General features: G+C 41.1%; 1 protein-coding gene across 1 annotated transcript in view; it reads left to right on the forward strand.

Annotated features, from left to right (window-relative positions):
* REEP3 (receptor accessory protein 3) overlaps positions 1 to 12,778 on the forward strand; it is a 36,018-nt gene extending 23,240 nt beyond the window's left edge. Inside the window, exons 6-8 of the mRNA XM_050305495.1 lie at positions 5,330 to 5,474; positions 7,918 to 8,066; positions 8,828 to 12,778. Coding sequence (XP_050161452.1) covers positions 5,330 to 5,474; positions 7,918 to 8,066; positions 8,828 to 8,884 — 351 coding nt within the window. The 3' untranslated portion in view covers positions 8,885 to 12,778. The remainder of the gene's footprint in view (positions 1 to 5,329; positions 5,475 to 7,917; positions 8,067 to 8,827) is intronic.
* Positions 12,779 to 14,556: the final 1,778 nt, after the last annotated feature.

The raw sequence follows: 14,556 nt of genomic DNA on the forward strand, positions 1-14,556 counted from the left end.
AAACAGTATGAAAGAGGAGACTCTCTGAAAAACCTTTATTTTGGCACGTTAAGCCTCTGGAGTTTGTCATTCCAGAAAGCTGAGCGTGACTGCTCCAGGAAAGCAAATGGACACAATGCATGTGTTCTTGATTTTTGTTCCTTATTTTTCCAAGAGTTGACTGCTGCCTCCAGCAGGTGAAAAGATGATCCCTTCAGCATGAGCTGGTGGAGCATGCTATAAGGTTTCAAGAATGGAGTTGTGTTAGTGGGATCAGTTTTGATGGGAAGGAGGACACACTTTCATCACTGTTTGGTGTTTGGTTTTTTTTTGGGTTTTTTTTTAAACTTTTTTTAAAACCTGCGTGCTTATTCTGATGTAGCAGGTTTCAAATTAGGAGAGGGGGAGGTTAAACATGTGTGAGGTTAAACCTGTGTCACAAGAGACTGAAGTATCCAAGCAAACTGCTTATGCTGACTTTGGGAGGGTGGTAAAATTGCTTGGAAACGTGCTGAAATATTTTCTAGATCAAATGTGGGAAAGAGTGACTTTCTCCAAGGGCTGTCAAAGGAATGGGGGATTGCCATTAAAAGGCTGGTTGGCTCTGTTAGGGGGGCTGGAGCAGCCAACCAGGTCAGTCTGCTGAAATCTGGCACAGATTTAAACCTGCTCCGCTGTATTTAAATCAAAATATAATTGGCAGGAGCAGTGGCTTATAGCTTACATTCCCATACTGATATTTTTAGCTGGCACCAGTTAGCCACTGTTCATAGAAAATTTAGTGCCTCGAAACCTGCTAAATAGCATACATTAGCAAAATAAATTGTGTTAAATTAGCATGTCAGAAAAGAAATCTTTGTAAAATCTGATGTCAGGAGACTTAGAGATGAAATAAATAGTGTGTGCTGAGTTTTTATATACCAAAGGAAGCTTTTATTAGTGAAAGAAATGGAAACAAGATGCCCTTAATGACATAAAAGTTGTTGGAGCACTTTCAACTCAACAGTATATGGATTTGGAGTAATTATATCCACAACACTAAGTTCCACTGATACATGTTGCATTTTGATGCATCTGCCTTTCAGGTCCTCTGAGGTGCTGATTATCTGCACGTTTCAGTTTTTACCAACCCATAAATCCTGACTTCTTGAGCTGCCAGTGACAATTGGTTTCTCTATCTCCTGGAACAGGATGGTGCTAACGAAGCTGTGAACTGCTCTGTCCCTCTTCCTGAGGTCACACAAACAGTGCTCATCTGTGAAGTGTTGGTAGTGAGGATAATATGTTTTGAGGGCTGCGTTTTTGAAAGTCTTTTAGCCACCCTGAGTCTACTGCCTCTTTCCTGGCTGGGTAGCCTTCTCCTGGCCTTGCTTGGAGTTCCCAGTGTTCCCACTCCGGGCATGGCTGAGGAAGGAGGTGTCTCCCAGCCAGCTGTGGCACACAGCCAGCAGCACTGTGAGCAGCAGCGCTGCTTTCATCCTCCTCCCTGCTGGGATGCCTGGCCTGCTGCAGAGGTCACTCACGGGACAGCAACCCCTCTGCAGCCTGAGAGGGAACAGGAGTCATTCCCTGTCAGCTCCCATCGGATCAGGGAGGGAGCAGCTGAGAATGTGGGTGCTGCAGCTCTGTGGACACAGAGTCCATTGAGAACTTGTCCAGGGAAGGCAAGCAGCTTTAGTCTGTGATCCTGGCCACTGAGGGCTGCAGGTCCAATTTAAACAACAAAAAGAGTCCCGAGGCAGACACAGTGTGGTGTTTGTTTACAGCAACTTGCCTGGGTTAAGCATATAGACTATGAAAGACATGCTCAATAACAGAATAGAGAGTGGCACTGCATCTATGAGGGGCAGGTGATGAGACTGAATACTAATAGCTTGCTAGAGGCTGAGTAGTCTTGAAAGGAGACCCTTAAGTAGGATATATTTATAAAAAAAATTGTTTTGGAAATGTATTGCAGCTTTAATTAGTGTTTCACGTTGGTCATTGGTAATGAATGTGGACTATGAAAAGCGTTTAATATATTTTACCAAATGCTATCAAATTGAAAAGCAAAATTATTCTGTAAGACTTGAATTTTGTTTAAGACAGCAGATTCACCCTTCATCTAAAACATTTACTTACATAAAAATTTGAGCACTGAAGTTCTGTGGTTGTAAATGCGTGTGTCTCAATCCTTTGTGCTCGAATTTAATTGGCAATCTCTGGGCTGGATGCAGCCTGATGTATTTCTTCTTTATTGAGAGGAGCTGCTGACAGCCTGGGCCACCAGTGCAGGCAGGGTGACTGCTCTGCCACCTTCTCCTGAGCAGCACCTTGGGGTGTGGGTATCTGGGGAGAGGTGATGGCTGCTGCTGTGTCCATGGCATGCACTGGAAGCAGGAGATGGCCCTTCAGCTCTACCTGTAATTGGATTGCTCTGCCTGCTGTTTTTTTGGGCGTTGCTTTCCAGCAGTCACTAATAACTCTGTGAACTTTCAATCCCAGGTATTGAAGCTCTTAAAGCATTATTATTCTAAATGTGAATGTTACTGTCACATTTCCTGCAGCAGAAGGTATTTAATCTCACATTTCCTGCTGTAGGAAGGAGTTTAATATTTTTCAACCAGACTTTCATCCTGAGCTGATAGTAATCCAGATCCTCACAGAATGCTTTGTTTCAGCAGAAAGCAATTATCTGCTGCTTTTGGGCATGGGGGTGGAAGGATCTTCTTGAGTCCTAAATGCAGTGTGAGCACGGTGATGTGCACACCCACACAAAACACCTTGACATTTGTCCTTCAGTTAGTCTATGCAGTGTGGTGAAGTAGATATCAGTCTTCTTTAGACTAGACTGGATCTTCCTGGGGGTGAGATGGAGACTGGGGACAATGTAGGGAGCACCTGCATAGGATTAGCACAGTGTGATGGTGACTGTCCTGCACAGCAGTGCTTGTGCAACCCCCATTCCTCCTGTGACTCTGGGGCATGTGCTGCTTCTCTTATTTGTGTATGTATGCTTTCAAACTTCTTAATTTTGCTGTGTGTAACTTGAGTAAAACTTTCCATCTTGGCAAGTGCTTTTGGAATGAAGGGCCCATTGTATGATTCCATTAGGTCCTCCCTGAACGAGGCAGTGCTCCACAGGAGCTCTAGCTCAAGCATGCAGTTTGGTTAAGGGCACAGTGTTGTTTTATGGTACACAGCTGACTTTCCCCCCCCCCCTCCCCTTTGAAAAACAAAATTCTCTGTCCAAAAGCTGCACTGGAAAATAAGGCTGAATGTTTCCAGCTTGGATCTCGTCCTCTATCTACAGCAGAATAAGAAATACAGGCTTGTAATGTGAATTCTCATTAGCATGATAGTTGTTATAGGCCTAAATTTGTTATCCTGTACAATTTCCAAATGTCTTTTTGTAGTGTATCATATGATGAATGAACTTGCTGGGCAACTGTTATGCAAGTGTGTCTTTACATACTTGTGCTTTGGGCCAAAACCAGCTTCTGTCACTCTTTTATAGCAGACTCTGTTCACACTTGGCAAGTGGACTTGTGCTGAATTTGTGTGGATTCTACTGAACCAGCTGGGCCTATTTTCCATATTCATTTGTGTTCAGGGGCTGAGACTCATGTCCTGTTGCTTCTCTTGAAGCAGTGGACACAAACTGATCAGCAGTCCTGTGTTATAGCAGATACCCTGAGCTGTTCTCCCTCCAGTTCTCTTGACAAGAACTGAAGTAGTGAAAGGGCAGGATTTCTCCTGCCTTAGGAGGAATCTTAAGAGATCTGCCTTAAATAAACCATTTTGGGGAATAGAATTGACTTCAGAATTTCTACAGTCTTCTATACAGAGAGACTGTGCAGTGTCCATAGTACATTTTAACTCAAAGGCAAGCTGTTCCCATGCTTTTGAGAACTGTGAGTCATCCTACAAGTATGTAGGAAGAGCTGGAGAAGTTAAGGCTTCTACTTCTCTCACAAGAAACCTTTTCTTTGTTATACAGTGTCCATGTATGAATAGTGGTGTAAAAATTATAATAGGTTCTTCTTGCCTGAGTAGCACACTTAGTTTTATATGCTGTACTAATGACTAGTCATTAGAAAATGAATATTAGGTTTCAGCCACTTTCACCCCCACCCTTTGGTAGCTCTGCAAGCTTAAGGAGTTTAAGTCCAATGTCTCTTCCCTTTACATGGCTATTTTTAATGTGGAATAGTTTAGTGTGCTGGTCTACCACATGCAAACAGTTGTCATCAGAGTGGGAACAAATGGCTGTGGCCAGTGGTGCAAGAACTGCCTTGTGCTGTTGCAGAGGAAGGTGTGTGGAACTGTACCCAGATTTCTGCTGCTGCTAGCTAACGTAAAGTAAAGCTTTTACTTAAAAGCTTCATTTGTAAGAATGGAACAAAGTCTTGAGCGCTTGCTTGAAGTGGGATTCATGCACAGGCTTGTCAACCTTCCACTGAAATGGTGATTTTTTTGCCTCATGCCACAGAGGGGAAGAATTAAATGCTATTTTAACATGGCTTTGAGTCCTTGTTCTTGTGTGCTTGTTCTTTTAGTTGCTTATGCAGTAAAGTAATCTTCAGTGCTTTAATGATAACATCTGATGTAAGATGAAAGAGCTGCTTGATGGCCCTTCTTTCCAACAGGGAACTTTCTCTATGTCCCATACAGAAGAGATGTAAGAACAGTTGGAGAAGGAATAATAATGTTCACATGTGATCAACTATTCTCCTGTGTATCATTCAATTTTGGGTTGTTATTATGTCAGTAAAACTGGAGTAGTAGGAGGACCTGCTAGCCTGGAGTCCAGGCAGGACCTCTGGTGTTTGTGATTTGAAGTTTCTGTCAACTACAGCTGCCACTTTCTCAGTTCCTTGAGTTATGATACAGAGCATATTTTTAACAGGTTTTCCCTTTCTTATGCATATTCAAATTTTTGGAGGGTAAAATCTAAAACAGCAGGAAATGCTCTTCATCCATGCTTTTCAAAATGGAAGCATTAAACTCAGTCCTGCTACCCAGAACTGCTAGAGAAATGCCATGTTTGAAGTGAATGGAACATCTCTGATGGGTGTTTCTTTTTAAACCCTTCCTCTCACCCAAGGAGCCCTTATTTGCTCAGGTTAAAGGAGTGCAATGAGGCATTTGTGATGGAACTGCCAGTTTATGTGTAACTTTGCCATCTAAGAGCGACCTCCAGTTGAACGTGGGTGAAAGCAATACCTAAAGCAACTGTAAATCTGCTGCATGTGTATGTCCTGTGTTTTGTAGTGCAGCAAGGAAGCATGGGCTTAAACACCTTAACCCCAGCTGAGCAGCAAAGTTAAACCTGTGCTGTGCTTTCAAGGATCCTGTTGTTGTATTTCAGAGCCAGGGTGCAATAACTGAGAAGCTGAGGAGTTTCAGTATGCACGATCTGACCACTATACAAGGAGATGAGCCTGTGGGACAGCCCTATCAGACCTTACCAGAAGCAAAAAAGAAAACCAGAGCCTCTACAAGTGAATCTTCAGGTATGTATCTGGTTTTTTTTCTAGCTAAAAGAACAATTTACTCAAGGCACAAGTGGAAAAGCAGAAATAAATTTACCCCATCTCTAAATGGAAAAGACCTCAAATAATTCCACTGAAACAGAGTAGATGTGGTCAAAATACAAGCTGAGAAATCCTATCTGAATTTTTTTCCACAGCCACTCTGTGTAGTCATACTGTGCTCATTACTCCTGTCTTTGCCAGTTGGCAACAAGAATTCCTTGCCAAAGTAAAACTTAATTGGAAGTAAAAAAATACGTAAGTGGTGTTTCTGTGACAGTGTAAAAAATAAACATGATAATATATTGGAGCTCAATAAATAAAAAGGGAAAATTAATGGAAGGTCCCTGGGTGTGCAATGATAGATCAAAATGTGCAGTTGCTGATGGTGATAGGACTAATGAAGGCACTGAGTTGTCATATCAGCACTCAGAAGACACTGTGTGGCAACCAGTACATGGCTTTTTTCAGAGATATTATTTTACTGTTATATTGCATGTATTGTTGTTGTCATCACTTTGCTGTTGAGGCTGTGACGCTTGAAGGAAGGTTTAGGTGGAAGACTGACAACGGCACCATTTGAAATGATGGGGCTGCAATGTAAAGGAGTTGATATTTCCCACAGAAGAAGTAGGACTGGTATTTTTCTTTTTTTTCACCTAAACCTGTCATTTCTTCTCATCCTTCCATTTCTGGGAGGGGTGATTCTTGTAGGGTACAAGGAATTCCAGGAATTACGTGGCAGGCCATGGTGTTTCTGAGGAATAGATGTCCAGCTGAATGGCTCTGAGCTGAACTGCACATCCCACCTATGCAGGGCAGTGTATGGACCAGGTCTCCTGGCTGGAGAGAAAGCCAGGAATTCATCAGGGCCTGTATTAGGGATGATGTCCCTTCAGCTGTTGTGCAGGGGCTGTTCTTCAGTAAAAGAGCATTAGTTATCTACTTGCAATAGCTTGAAAATGCTCTAAATTTAATAAAAAAGAAAGGTTCAGTTTATACTGTTTGAATCTTACCATCAGTGACTGTAATCTTAAATATCAAAAAGCTTTCTATGAGCTAGTTGAACTTAATTGCTTCTGCTCCTGGACTCAGATCTAAGATATACCTCTCATGTTTTCTTTGAATTTTCTTCAGTATTAGAATTTTTTAAAAAAAAGATCAAACCACAGATGGATTTAGGAAAGCTGTATAGCAATATTTGGTTGTGCTTAACAGGATGTTGGGTTTTTTTGCCATTGTGCTGGGAGTTTTGTGCAGATTGGCTGGAAAGGCCTAGTTGTAGGACATTGTTCATAGGAGGGCTGAGCTGTCAGGATGCTTGCTGTGAAAAGGGCAAAGGTGGTGGTGATGCATCAGAAAAGGTGCTACAAATAGAGATAAGGAAGTATTGGTGTCACTGCAAACATCCCTGGTCAGAAATGGAGTAAGAGAGACAATTCAAATCTTCCATATGGAAAAAGACGAGTTGAAACTATTGGAAGCAGAGATGTGTTCCCTCTGGAATGTCAGAAGAGGTAAGTCTACCTGAAGTAGCTGTGGAGTAGGTGAATGTGATTGTAATTTCAGGAACAAAGAGAGAATTGAGGAAACGAATGCAGTTAAGCAGAAATAAAATATTGGCTTAAGATGAAAGGTATGCTGGTCATTAGTAAAGTTTGTTTTGAAGTTTTAAAGGTGTTCCTGAGTGTTACAGCCCATAGGTTCTGGAATGGCTTTACAGAAGGAGAGTTTGGTGAGGGAAGGAACCAGTCTGGATTTGGAGGCTTTGTGGCAGGGCTGTGGTGGGGGTTCAGGGCAGTTGGACTCCAAGGAACTTTTCCGGATGTGTTTTTAAGCAGTTTGTGCCCTCTAGTGAGAGTTTTGGGTAGTAATCTTGGTCCTGTTTTTGCAGGATGTAAACAACCCTTAACAGTACTTTGACATGTTACCCAGCTGAAAGGAGCTTTGGTTTAAAATATGCAGAGAGGGATGTGAGCATGGAGAAAGATCCTACGAATGGTTTCTATGATCCTATGCAATGGTTTGGATTGGAAAGGACCTTTAAAGATTTATCTAATGTAACTTTCCTCTCACGTGAATTGTGTCCAGAAACCTTAAGTACTCCTTAGGATGATCACTGGGGTTTTTGCAGTTCAGTTTAAAGCAGAAGATGGTGGCAGACTGAGGGTTTCAGTTTTGACAACTGAGGAACCATGGCATTACACATTTGATTATGGAGTCAAGTGGTCTATTCCTTACAAATGGCAGAATTAGAAGTAAGAAGCTCCTGGCATGTTCCCTGTCTTGAAGTAGCTGATACACTGACCATATAGTTTAAAGGAGTAAATGCTGTGTGCTAAAGATAAAACTTGTGGCTTTCTTCAAAAGCTAAAAGTTACATCTACTTCTTATTAAACATTTTTATAAAAAATTTTTTTAAAAGGTTACAAAACACCACTGGAAAAAAATGCTGGAGATGATAAAACAGATGAAGAGATGGAGGGGACACATTCAGAGGATGAAATGTTTGCTCAGAGAGGCCTTCGAAGAACTCAGAGCATGAAGTCTGTGAAAAGTAAAGGCCGTAAAGAGGCAAGTATGATCCTGTGGGATTACTGAGTTGGTCCAGTGTACCTTTATGTTCTTAATAGTGCAGAAATTGATTCTTAATCTTGGAGGAGTTATCAGTGATAACTGGGCTGTAAAATGATAAATGGAGAACGAAGTGTGTGATAATACCGAAGCTTGGGGCTTTTGTACTTTGGAGCGTTCAAGGGAAATACAGGAATGAAATGAATTTGAGAGAGGAACAGGGAGAGGAGATGAAACACACTCTGTGCTTACAATGCTGATTCTGGCACCACCAAGCCCAAATTCCAGGAACTGCTCACCTTGAAATGGCTGTGGAGAGTGGTATTACCACCTGCACGTCATGCACACTTCAGCATCTGCTGTTTAATGGATTAAAGAAGATTCAGAATTTGATAGTTCCGATAGACATATGGCCTGCTTTGACTCTTTGTGCTCTACAAAGAGAAGATTTGAGGTAGGGTTCAAAGTGCTCTTTATTTGTATGTGCCACAAAATCTAAAGATACTTTAGGATAAAACTCTGTGGAGTCTCATAAAAGTTTATGGGTAATTCCAGGCGAACAGTTGAGACTTACTCTTCTGACCCAATTCTGTTGAAACTGCATCTTACTCAGTCATAGGTAGATTCTCTTAATGAAACTGTGGAGTGTCCAAAGCACATTTAAAGACATCTGCTAAATGGGATTAGTGGAGAGGTAAATAATATTTCTGCCTTATGTGACTCAACTCCTTGTTAAGTTGTGATTTTGTTTCTCCCCTCAGATACGATACGGATCCCTGAAATACAGAGTGAAGAAGAGACCTGTTGTCTACTTCTGAGTGCGTTGCACAATGTCTGCAAGACAAACTGCTGTACTCTGATAACTTGAATTCAGTGTGTCAAGTGTTACAGACCCCGTGTATGATTCATATATGAGTATGTATGGATAGATACAGTAGGACTTGGTTTTGTGAGCCCAAGTGATGAGATAAAGTATTACTCTGCTCTTCTGTAATTGCTTATTGTTTAGATTTAAGTCTGGACAAGTTATGGTATGAATTTCAGCACTCCTCAAAGTGGGGGTTAAATGAGTAACAGGAAACAACAGCCTTGTGCCAGAGGTACTGAACTGACAGAAATAACTACAACTCCAGTTGAATTAGAGCAAGTTGTAAGTATTTGGAGCTTGTGAAAATGGAACCCATAGTGTCCCCAAGTTTACATGGAAAAATAGATATACTTGAAATACTCTTCTGAGCTACAATTCCTGAGAAGGCCCTTGTGTAATTTTTAAATGTACAGTCTTGAGGACAGTGGATGATGGTGGGAAAGGAAAAGGAAAGGCGAGGTTCGATAGGACACGTCCTAAACATCATCATCTTGCATCATGTTGCCAAGCTTAACAAATTTATATCATTCTAACAGGTGCAAACTGGGGGTACATATAGCACTTTATGCAAAACTGTGTAGTTTTGCACACTCTTAATAATTGACAACTGCACATGTAATTTTAGTGACTTGATAGGTTGAATGCCAGCAATTCTTGTATTTCTAAAATTTATTGCTTAAGTACAGTTAGGAGGCTGTAGATAATTGCTACTAACAATATAATCAGGTGCCTTTCTGTGTATTATAAGGCTGCGGGGCTTTTGTCTGTGTGGGGTTTTTTTGGTTTTTTTTTTTTTTTTTTTTTTTTTTTTTAAAGTCAGTTTTTGTTTAAAATTGTGGTAAGTGAAACTTGTAGCAATTCCACTGCTGGACCTCAGGGATCTGCTCAGCCCATCAGCTGTGTGTTAGAAGTCACGCCAACACGAAGGCATGTGTGATAGATGAGTCAGGCCCTGGTTTGGTTTTGCTCTACATTGCTTTAAGAATGAATATATATATATTTTAGAACATTTGTGTGTATATTTCATATCATGTGTGAATCCTAAAATGGTCTGTGTAGTACCTTTTTTGCTAAAGTTATTACTAAATAATTTGCATATAAGTATCTTTTTCTAAAAATGTAGTTGATTTAGTCAGCCATTCTATAACCTGGAGTCCCATGGCATATCTGCACAGAGATGAATTTTGGAATGTCCTTCAAGGCAGGGACTTGTGACAATGACTTTTTTAGGTCCTCTTTGGTTCTATTTTCTGCGATTCTGAGAATTAGGTTGATTTCAGTTTTCCGTGTGACTGTATTTCTACTGTGGATTCAGGGAGAAATCACCCACTTTTTGCAGATAGTATTTCATTACATATCATGGGGAGAGATGGTGTTGCTTTCCTTGAAGAGAAAATGGCATGTGACTTGTTTTACCCTTGGATCTCTGACTCCAGTCCTTCCCCCAGGTATTGACAGTCATCTGCAAGTCTATTGCAGCGCACTTAACCATGTTCCCAAGGCTTGAACCACTGCAGTTCTTTGTTGCAGCAGCAGTAGTTCCCTGCTGGTGGGCACTTACTGCCCTATTGGTACACACTGGCACTCGGAGTAGCCTGCTGCATCCTGCAGGCTGGGGCTGGGATTGTGTGGACAGTGCAGCTGTTCTGCATGGCACTGCAGCACTCCCTGGCTGTGAGCGGTGTCTGTAAACCCAGTGCAAAGCTGTGCTCAAGCACCACGGGGATGGCACAGTGCTCTAACTTATCCAAGCTGTGATACACTCGAGGAAGTTCAGTGATGTAGTGAGAAGTCCCAGCAGTCCATGTGTGATTACAAGTCTAAAGCTTGGATTGCTCTACTCAGACACAGTTCCATATCAGAAGGCAGGAAGGCCTTTCTCTCCCAAGTGAGTACAGTGCAGATCTCCTGTCCTCTAGCCAAGACTGTACCTTGTGATCCAGCTTTTACAAGGAGCTGCTGTCTGTGGGGAGGGAGTGATCACAAAGGCATCCTCCTCAGGGTGTGGGAGTCCCTTCTGCCCCAGGAATGTTTGCGCTTCTCATCTGTTTCCCTGAGTGCAGGGAGAGGCTGGCTGTGTGTTAAGGTGTGTCAGACCTTAGAGGAAGCTGAAGCTTTTGTATTTGCATCTCACCCCTCTCTGAACATTCAACTAACCTGGGATGGAATCTCTGACTTAGTGTCCAGCTGAGCATCTTCCTTGAGCACTTGCTGCCACATTTTGCTGTAACTCATCATGCTTGCTTTTATCAGCAAGCAGGGCAATAAAATGATCATTTTTCTACAAATATGAATCCTGCATGAAGGAGCAGGGTAAGTCCTTCTTTCAGAAATACAGTTCATGTTACAGGGTCACATAGATCCTCTTTTGGGGCTTGTGTTTTTAACACACTTCCAGAGCTGAAGATCAGTTGAGTATTTTGGGCTCTATCACACTCGTGTCAGGAAGTTACTCTTCGTGTCTCTGTGTACCTGAGGCTGTAACTTGGAGGAGACTTAACTTGCTAATGCAGTTGGCTAAGTAAACTCTTCCTGAACCTTGCATGGAAGTAGGAAAACTGGCAGAATTATTCATATTCATTACTGTTTCCATTTAAATATACTTTGGTTCTCTCAGATACTGTCTTGAGTGACCCCAACTCCCAGGGTTTTCCTAACTGTCTTGTTCAGTCCAATATCCAGCTGTAAAATTCTTTTCTTGACAGCCTGATTTTGCTCTTTGAATTCATCCTGAAACTGGTTCACTGTATTATCTTGATTTTTTTTCTTCTGGCTGTTCGTTGTCAGCTGATGCTTGGCAGAGCCCAATGGCATGGGTAGCTTTCCTCCCAATTTGCTTTTTGAATTTAGTTGGGTTTCAAAATACTACACAATTGTTTAAACTTTGTGTACAGAGAATTTTCAAAGTTTTCTTGCCTTAGCAACTGCAGAAGTGATCTGCCTAGCTCTAACCAGTAAACTTGGAAAAAATGTTAAAGTTGATGTTTACCTTAACATTCTGTTTGGTCTTGGACTGTAAAATGTTGTTCCTGTCAAATTGGATAATCTTCTGCTCAGAGTATTTCCTGAGAACTGATGGACAGCCACCAACAGGACTGCTAATGTAGTTAAACAAAAAGTTACACAGAGGTTAAAGGTGCTTTAAAAGAGAATATGTATTTCTGTTTAAATCACATCAAGGTTTCAAGCCTTTCCAAAATATATGTGAACTGACTCAGAGTTCTGAGCAAGAGCTGTACATGTTGAAATACCCATGTTTGAGATGAGGATTAAATTGATGGCCTCAGCTGCAAATAAGCTTAGGCCAGACTCTGATTACAATGTAATTGCCAATATTGTGAATGTCTTTGGTATATGAAAGTAACTGAATAATATCCAAGATACATTTTACAAAGTATAATGAATTTTAAGTGAACAGAAGATAATATGATAAAACAGAATGCTGAAGAAAATGCTGGATGCATTTAAAAGTCTCTTTATGACAAAAATGTGTTTTATTTTGGTGTTGCTTTTATTAATGGGAAGCTGGTATTTTTAAGTATTTTTATACAAATATGTGTATGTGCAAAGGCAATACTTTAACATTTTTCAAGAACTTGTATTTTTAAATCCTATAGACCATAGACTGTCTCCATTTGGACTGAAGTTAGTAGCTTTAAAAAATGCAATGTAAGCTTTAATTTTTATATTGTAATAATAACTTGCTGATGACTTGTTTACATATTTGTAGGAGGGAAGGCTTTGTTATGGATTGACTTATCTTGATGCTCTCTTTAATAAATGCTGCTTTGAGCAGGATGCAATGGATATTTTATTACCTGAATTACAGTTAACAAAACAGTCAGTATGTGATCTGTGTTCTGTTATTTATCATAATGGTTCCAGCACCAAAACAACCCATCTGAACTTTGGAGAGACTTTTAAAACTCTTTGAAGTGTGACTGAACTGCTTTGGAGGTTCTGCCATGGAGGCTGAAGCTGATCTACACCGAAATGAAACTCACCCTGGGAAAGGCAACTTGAAAATGGTGCAATGTTACCTGTTTGAGATGTTTGGTTCAGAATAAATTCAAATTGAGATGTTTCATGTCCCAAAGGATACACCTTCCTGGGGAACTGTTGGACAGCAAACTGATTTGGGTTTGTATTTCCTAGGCAGAGTTCTTGAGGTGACCTAGAGAAGGAAGGTGAACTTGGCCCTTTTCTTTTTAAACAGCTCAAATAAACTGTTTAACACCCCTCCCAAAACCCAATTCAAAACCTCAGTGACCATGTTCTCTGGACCTTGTTTGCAAGGCTTCCTGACTTACTGCCTCAAAGGAAAGAATTTCTTAATAATGTTTATTGAGGAGAAAGACTTGAGAGACAGTAGTGATAAATAAAAGCATTATGAAAATCCACCTGACTGGAAGGGACCTTGCAGTGATTCAGTTCCTGATGTCAGAGCAGTTCATGCGGTACATACCCCCTGCCAAAAAATTGTGGATGTCAGAAAACAATACTGACCTTTTCTCCTGTATTTGTTCAGCTGATGTTTAGCAGGCAGCAAGAACATTCCTGAATGTGGGCTAAAAACTTCCCTGCTGTGTAAAGTGATGCTGGTGAGACCCACTCAGGGAATCGTTAGCTGGTGATTCTAAAACTGCTGGGTATGTATGTCTTAGGCTGAAACATTAAAGGCGAAACAGATACAGCAACAATGGGGACAGGTCTTTTGGGGGCTCTTTATTTTGAGTCCTTGGGCATTGTGTATTTTCCACACTAACATGAGAAAACAGATGTTGGAATATGCGGGGAAACCTAATAGTTCTTGTAAAATCAGTAGACTTCCAAAATGACTTTGGTCCTTTCTGTAGCTGTATTCAGGAATGGAACAGGAGCCTGTCTTATGTCTGCCTGCCTTTGCCAAGGTTCAGTGACAGATTGCTCTGTCTGAATTAGGGCAGGAATCAGAAAAACAGCTGGAGCAGAGACTGCAAGGACCTCAGAACATAGGATTTCACTACTGTCTGCCAATGTATGGTGACTACGTGCATGAGGAAGCTTAGAAATTATTTAGAAACTTCCTTTATTCCAGGCTGTCCCAGTTCCAAGGTAAGCAGCACTTTGACCCTCACTTAGCTGTTCCTGGGCAACAAACTAGCTCTGTTGTGTGGCACCTGCTGCTTTTTTGGGGAGCTGTGCTGTGACAGCCAATCTTTCTACTAATTTTAGTTCTGGACTAAGAATACTAAGGGGAGGTCATCCTGACTTACTGCCTCAAAGGATTTCTTAATAGGGCTGAGGAGAAAGACTTAAAAAAACCCCCAAAGCAAAACTAAAACCCTGTATAAAGTTAATGTAATAGTAAAAGCTCCACCTTTAAACGTAGTGGTAGGAAAAATGCAAATATAACTGTGTGTTAGTCTTGAAGGAATTGCACCAAACAAGGTCACTCACTGTGCTTTTGTCAAACACCTTAATTAATGATAATTAATGTCTCTATTCTTAAAACTAGACTTGGCAACTTGAAAGGAGTTTCTCCTGCTGTCTGTAGGGTGTGGAGCTTTTTGGTGTCACCCTGCAAGCTGGATGAAAGCCACAGGGTGAAGAGAATCTTTATGGTAGTTCAAATTGTTTATT

This window comes from Myiozetetes cayanensis, unplaced genomic scaffold (assembly GCF_022539395.1).
Source record: "Myiozetetes cayanensis isolate MyiCay16 unplaced genomic scaffold, myiCay2020 scf10, whole genome shotgun sequence".
Taxonomy (NCBI): Eukaryota; Metazoa; Chordata; class Aves; order Passeriformes; family Tyrannidae; genus Myiozetetes; species Myiozetetes cayanensis.